The following is a 7,124-nucleotide window of genomic DNA, read 5'->3' as shown; positions in this document are numbered from 1 at the left end:
GTGGGACTGTATGCATTCAAGGAGAGCTACTATGTTTTAGTGGCTAGTTGCACACAGAGCTATAGCAGTTGGAAGCTTGTTAGTACAGAGCAGCTTCTTGATAGCATGTGCAACTTGTAGCCATCCTTTGGAGACCCAACATCATTATCTGTGGGATTGTCCCATGGCACAACAAGTTTGGCTTTGATTTCTTTGGTTGATGCCAACCCTTTCCATGGTCTGATAGTACACTAATTGGGGTGTTGCATCGTGGTCCACTCTTACAAGCCATGTGCTCCATTTTGAGTTGGCGGCTCCATTACCTTCTTGAAATTATCAACAAAAGCCTTCTTCAATGCATCATAAGTCATTACTTGTGAAGGTTGAGATGATTTCAAACAAGACTCATACTCATCATACCATGTCCTTGCATCCTCTTTCAAGGAAGAAAACAAAATCTTCATCATAAGCATTCGATCTTCCTTATTTGCAATCAAATTAACAAACTCAAATTTCTCAATAAAGTCCTCAACATCTTCATCTACATGAAATCTTGGAAGAAAGCTTGAAAATTGAATGGAAAGAAATTTGAAGATGATCAAGATTGATTCTACATGTCACTATGTGCAAAATTGATGCAAACAAAGAGCTGTCCCGGTATGACTACACGCAGAGAAGCCAAGGTGAGGGCAAAACTGCATCCAAAAGCATCAAGGAGGCACAAAGACCCAAAACCTACAATTTTTTGATCTTTGCCTCCACTTTTTAAGTTTTAACATGATTTCTAGCTATATACAAGTCTCACTTCAAAAAACTCACTTGCGGGCACTTATAGTAACCCAGTAGATGGCGCTACATTAGCGACGTGCCTTGCAATACATGTGCTTTCTAAGCCAAACTAAAAAGCCCACAAAAAAAAAAAGATCCACACACCATTTTGACATTGTTCATCATAACCACATGCAAAAATTTAGAAAAACGGGGTGTCAAAAATGCTTACAACAACATGTTTTATATTTTTTTTATAGAATGGCACTTTTTGGCCTCCCTCATGTAGTGGACTTAATTCTCTCACACAGTTTCCTTTTTTTCACTAATCACATGGTCTCCACTACCAAATTGCCTTTCATATTCTAAGAGACTTTTCACATGGTAAAAACCCTTTTTCTCAAGCATTGAATCCCTGCACTTGGCTTGCATAGCTACGAACTCCTTCACCTGCACTGGGTCTTTATACCTAGTCTAACATTTGGTCACACACTTGTAAACACCCTTGATGCTGCTTTATTCTATTTTTGGCATCAACACTCTTTGGCTACACCATCATTGCTCACCTCCTAGTTGAGCATTCATGCTCAGCAAATAAATCTATTTATTGAACTTACAACCTGCTAAGTTTTCTTCACATTCCTACTAATCTTCATTAGGTTGGTTTCTTAACCTCCTTCATCACAAAGTGCCTGCCATGCGGATCAAATAGAAAATCTTTTGATGTATTTGGCAAGAAACTATCACCACATCTATGGTTAAACAAAAAACTTTGTTCATCACCATCCATACGAAGCACCCTCGTGTAATGCTTTATCCACACATGGAATGAATGATTCAAACAAGATGTCAGCAACACCATTTCACATGTCCAAATATCCACCTATATCTAGGATGATTCACTCGTAGTATCACAATGCATATCATCAATGTGAACACAAACATTTGAATCTCCCACCCAACCATAAAGTAGGGAGGGTTTCATACAGAAAATTTCCTAAAAAATCCTTTAGTTGATGCAAGGTGCACTTGATTGATACTTTCATAATCATACTCATCAACCGCAATGTGCATGCCTCCTTTAAAATCTCATTTAGACACATGACCTATGTTTTCTCTTCTTGAAAAGCCAAGCATATCTGATCTGCTTAAAATTCTTCAACCGTAAGCTCTTTGATTGGAGCAGGCTCCACACTTTACTACTCTGTACTGATGCCCATAGCCACATTGGCAACACTATCCACAAAAACTGAGTCATATGATTCAAACATCACTTCAATAGAAATCTTAATTCACCTGCTCTTCATTGGTCAATCCCTACAAGAAAGCATGCCATACCTCCTCTTCTTGCGTATTAGCATCACCAAGCATAGGAGAGGGTTACCTAGCCCCCTTGCTTTGCACTTCACTTTCATTCTTATGTACATGACCTATGTGAGCTTGGTCATCCATGAATGTGGACTCATCCTTCCTAGAAAATCCTTGCAGAAACTGCACAACCACAATACACTCGACGGTAACCTTCATAAGCATAGCCATTGGCATGGTACCGCATACTACCTCCACTTGCACATCCACAGTCACAAGCTTGGACACTTTCACCTGCTCCCCATCCACATTTCCAACCTTACCATCAGTGAGCCATCAAAATCTCTCTGATTACCAAAGAAGGTGAACTCCTCATCCAAGCTATCCTCTTTACCTAGGTCCAAGAAGTTTGAGCTCATATCATCATTGTCATCACCATAGGGAGACTCCGTATCTGCATCCTTATCCTCCTACTACACAAGGGCTTGCCGACTACCTTGGCTTTGTACATCCTCTTCTTCTTCTTCTAAATCCTTGGTATTTGCAACTTTTCTACACTCTTCTACCTTTGCATACATAAAATTCATGAGAACGTTCCCCTTTACCTCTTCATGCTGCTCTTTAGACTTTGCATATGTTATCCTCTTTGCATCCAGGTCCTCTTCAACAAAATCCTCATCGTTGTCGTTGTCAAGCCTTTTTCCATTGACATAGACACATTGCAAATAGGAAACTTTAAAGGAGCATAATTGACAACGGATCTTACCGAACCTAGCCCCATATGATGCACCACTATCAAAATAGGCACATAATTTGCAAGCTTCAACAAGCCCATATCCAACTTTCTCTATACTTTTTTGCTCTGCACCTTGGCTAAACATTAGGAAAATATTGGACGTCTTTGGGACCTTGTTAGGTTTCGGATTAAATTTTTAATTGCTTGGAGGTTAAGGGGACACAAAAATCCTCTTGGTGATTTTGAGCTAGCATATGCCAGTTTTCAAAGGAAAGTAACTAATGGGGTCTTTGGTCCATATTCAGTAGGCCAATATAGTACAAAAGAGATGGAGGATGGCCTTGGAATATGGACCATTGGTTCATTGGAGGGGAAGGTGAAAATTTCCCAATGGATAAAAGAGCAAGGCTGGGGTGCAATATTGGCCATTAGATCTTGCTCAAGATCAGCAGAGGATGTTGAAAGGTGCCTTATGAGAGGGGAGCCCTTCCTAGCCATTGGATCCCACTCAAGATCAAGGGTGGAGTTTGGAAGGTGCCTTTTGGTAAGATCCCTTGGATACCAATCCTATATAATGGTTAAGATTGAAGCAAAACCCCCTTACCCCCCTCCCCAAATTCAAATTCCCTTGTACCATTATGTCATGTTCACTTGTCCAACTGTCACACCCCCTTTTCCAGATTTTAAAGGCTCAAGATGATATAGTAGCAACTTCCAACTATCTCCAACAACTTTCAAATTTCTCAAGAAAAATTGCAAAATCATTACATCTTGCTTTAACGCCTTCAACTTTAATGCATCTACTTCCCAAAGAGAAATTGTCTTTCTAGAATTTCCCAAAAATGGAGTCCACATTTCCCATGTACTTTGATTGCCACCCTTCAGACCATCAGGCCAGACCTTCGTCCATCCATGCATTAACAAATGACATCGTTGCAACTTCTCCTCATCTGTCATCGTGCGCATTGACAAAATCCATAGCTTGAAATCTGCTAACCAATCTCCATGATCTTCAACTCCTATGAAAATCAGACCAACGCATGGCATCATCATCTTCATCAACTCGTGAATTGAACACCCAACCTTTTACCAAGCAATCCGAAAACTGTTCTTCGTCTTGAGGAACCGTTTTTTCTTCAACCAAGATTAATCAAATAGTGCTCAATGGGAACACTAGAAAATGGAAAGAGGGGGGGGGGTGGTGGTAGGGATGCACTTGACAACACACACACATCTCCATAGATTAGGTGGAATCACAACACCAATATCCTCTCCAAGAATACATTGAGTAGCAAAAATTCATTAAAAACACTCGTTTGAGCATACCCAAGCAGAGAGTCTCACATAAAAGCATAGCTTAGTGCATTCCAATCGAGGTTCCAATTAGCTTAATTACCTCCTAATTCTCAACCACACACATAACACCTCTTTATCCCTCTCTGCACACACATCAATTTGCTCGGACACCTATACACCCCAGTGAGTAGATATAAATTAGTGAATATTATGTATTCACCAATTTCAAGGGCCCGAAAGAATGAATTTCCTTTCTCAATATTTAGGAAATTCATGTACACTTTGACCTCCTTAATCCGCTCAATGAGTATTCATAATATTCATGTATACTTTGACCTCCTTAATCCGCTCAATGAGTATTCATAATATTGGTTCGACCTTGTAGGGAGAAGTTCTAGCGAGTTGTTGTTGATATAAATACATTGGGTATTGTATAACTCGGCATGCGTCGAGCGAGTGAGTGGGGCAATGTTGCCCATAGTGATCAGGACGGTGCAGAATGAGAATAATAGTCTGAAATTATAGTGGAACAAAATGGAGGATGAAAATATCAGTAAAAAGGAAAAATATTTGGTTTCATTTATAAGATCGAATCTTCTTCTTTCACAATCGAATAATCACCATTATAGTATGATCAATGAAATTTTACGGATACTCTCATGAATTGAATGGATTATGGAATAATCTGCTATACAAACTGGTCAAAGCGCTCTTGTTTGGTAAGACTAGACCACCCTTTCTTGTTTGGTAAGACAATGAAAGCAATACTTCTCAAGCTAATTGAAAGTTTGCTTTGGTATACAAAAACCGCTAAATATAAAATTGATTAAGGAACAATCTCCTATACAAACCAATCAAAGTCAAAGCACACTTGTTTGACAAGACTAGACCACCTCAACAACGACGAAAGCAACACTTTTCAAGCTCATTGAATTTTACATTTTATATACAAAATAACTTGAATAAAAGAATGAGGAACCATAGTTGAATGTTATGTGGGTGCTAAAATGTTGTGAATATTACTTTTTTTCAAGGGGTTGAAAGCAGTCAGCCAACGTTGTAGGGAGAAAGTCCAGCTTGTAAGAACTGGCTAGCTGCTGTTGACGAAGCCGCATTGGGTGCGCACCTCTCCTTGCGTAGAGCCGGTGAGGGGGGCGATATTGCCCATCTTGATCATGGCGGTGGTGAAGTCGGCGAAGAAGGCGGCCTGGCTCTTAGCGTAGCGGGCCACCTGGTCATGTGTGGTGCTGGGGGTGGAGTAGAGCACCTGGTCGGAGTGGAGGAGTCCGCGGCTTCTCAGGAGGTTGGAGTAGTAGCCATTGTCAAAGAGCGTAGGGGAGGCGACGTCGAGGTCAACAAAGGCAGCATTGGCACCGGTAGGGCACTGCGGCACAAGCGACTCGCGGTAGGCGGACTCGAGGGCGGTGGGGTCGTCCGCATTGGGGGTCAGACGTGCAGCGAAGCTGTTGCAATTGGCCTTGCCGATGGTGTGGCCGCCAGAGAGCACCACCATGTCCTTGGGGGAGAGGCCAACGTTAGCGAAGTTGGCGACGAGGTCGCTGACGTTGAAGTTGAATCCGGGCAGGTTCTGGTTTGCGAGGGAGCGGCTGGCGGTAAGGCTGTCACGCCGGCCGAGCAGCACGGGATAGGATGGGCCGCCGCTCTGCAGTGCAGACAGAGTGAGATCATTAGCACTTACACTTTAGAATATTAGTAGAGTGAACATATGAGGATTCAGATTATACATAAGCGGCAGCAGATGCAAGCAGGACAATTTGAAGCGAGCAACATATTCGACTAAAGCTTACCACCGCCACGGAGTCGCGCGCGGCCATGGCTAGGATGTCGGCGCAGGAGACGACTCCCGGGCACTCCTTCTCCAGCGCGGACTTGATGTCGTCTACCACCTCGAAGCCCCGCACGGAGTTGTCGTTGGGGCGGGCCTCCTGTTCGCCTTCCAGCACGCCCGGGATGCTCTTGAGCAGCAGCGACCCATCGCACCCCTGCACAAAGCAATCGTGGAAATGCAATCGCAGCAGCGAGCCGGCCATGCGGGCCTCGTGGGAGACTGCGTTGCTCACCACCTGCCGCACGATAGACTCAGCGCTGGGGCAGCTGCTCTTGTAGAAGCTATACTGCAGCGGGTCGCTCCTGCCTTGCAAGCTGCGGCCGGCGTCGACGCTTCCCAATATGCCGATGGTCAAGCTAACAAGCAGGAGCCTAATGACTAGAGCATTCACAGGACGTCCGGCCATGGCAAATATATTTATCAGGAACAGATGCAGATCAGCCGAAGCAGTGGGTAAAATGGCAATATTAATGCTGTACAGCTGATCAGCAAGCGCAGCTGTATGATATTTAGGGTGTAGCTAGAGCGCGATTTGATCTAAAGTACTGTACAAAAAGCTAGGTGCTCAGCTTATAGTTGGCTGGAGTCGATATATGTAGTAGGAGAAGATGGGTCGAGGAGATCGAGCTGGCCCTCAAGAACGAGTCTTTGCACAGCTGATCTCTGCAATATACATGCATGCTCAATGATGCTCATGCATAATTACTTACGTGCTTCTCACGGCTACGTGCAGCACATAGTTTCCCTCTCGCTCTCTCGCTCTCTCTCATAGTACATTCGTCGAGAACGTCTTCTGCCAGTACTAGCGCACCTCCTGTTGAACATTTCTCCTTGAGACGCTCTCGAGAAAGTTTCGCCCAGGACGACGTTAATGTCGACGTTAACGTCAACCATCCAACTTTACCTTATCATTATATTAATATTATTTATCGTTAAAAGGTTTTCCTTCTCTTCCCGACTTATTTCTAAGTAGCCTATTATTTCTAAGTAGCCTACTATTTGGTTGCATGTGATGATATGTGGCGCTGTTGCAACTCAAGTTGAAGTCGAACCGCTGCTATTTGGTTGAACTAAGAGGGCTCCCCCATAGGCCCTCTGAAGGCGTCTTTGGAGGGCCCTCATGAGAAATTGCTGCAGCCCCATAAGGACTCCGGTCTTTTCGACAGGCTGCTACGCCATCACCGGAAG

The 7,124-nt window shown here is 43.5% G+C and overlaps 1 protein-coding gene across 1 annotated transcript; it reads right to left on the bottom strand.

Moving 5' to 3' along the window:
* Positions 1-5,126: 5,126 nt before the first annotated feature.
* On the bottom strand, positions 5,127-6,342 carry LOC147444555 (peroxidase P7-like). The gene is made up of 2 exons (XM_086527883.1): positions 5,896-6,342; positions 5,127-5,750 (listed from the first exon to the last, which is right to left on the bottom strand). The coding sequence occupies exons 1-2, from the start codon at positions 6,340-6,342 to the stop codon at positions 5,178-5,180; spliced, it is 1,020 nt and encodes a 339-aa protein (XP_086384009.1). The 3' UTR covers positions 5,127-5,177.
* Between the last annotated feature and the right edge of the window lie 782 nt (positions 6,343-7,124).

The sequence above is a fragment of the Adiantum capillus-veneris genome, chromosome 13, assembly GCF_014529385.1.
Source record: "Adiantum capillus-veneris isolate H3 chromosome 13, ASM1452938v2, whole genome shotgun sequence".
Lineage (NCBI taxonomy): Eukaryota > Viridiplantae > Streptophyta > Polypodiopsida > Polypodiales > Pteridaceae > Adiantum > Adiantum capillus-veneris.
The sequence above is the reverse complement of the archived record's forward strand: the minus strand, read 5'-3'. Positions and strand labels throughout refer to the sequence as shown.

Bases quoted from the DNA above. Each gene is read 5' to 3' on its own strand.
- LOC147444555 (XM_086527883.1), bottom strand. From the start codon at position 6,342: ATGGCCGGACGTCCTGTGAATGCTCTAGTCATTAGGCTCCTGCTTGTT. The intron at 5,751-5,895 runs GTAAGCTTTAGT...TCTGCACTGCAG, and splicing joins CGCGCGACTCCGTGGCGGTG to AGCGGCGGCCCATCCTATCC.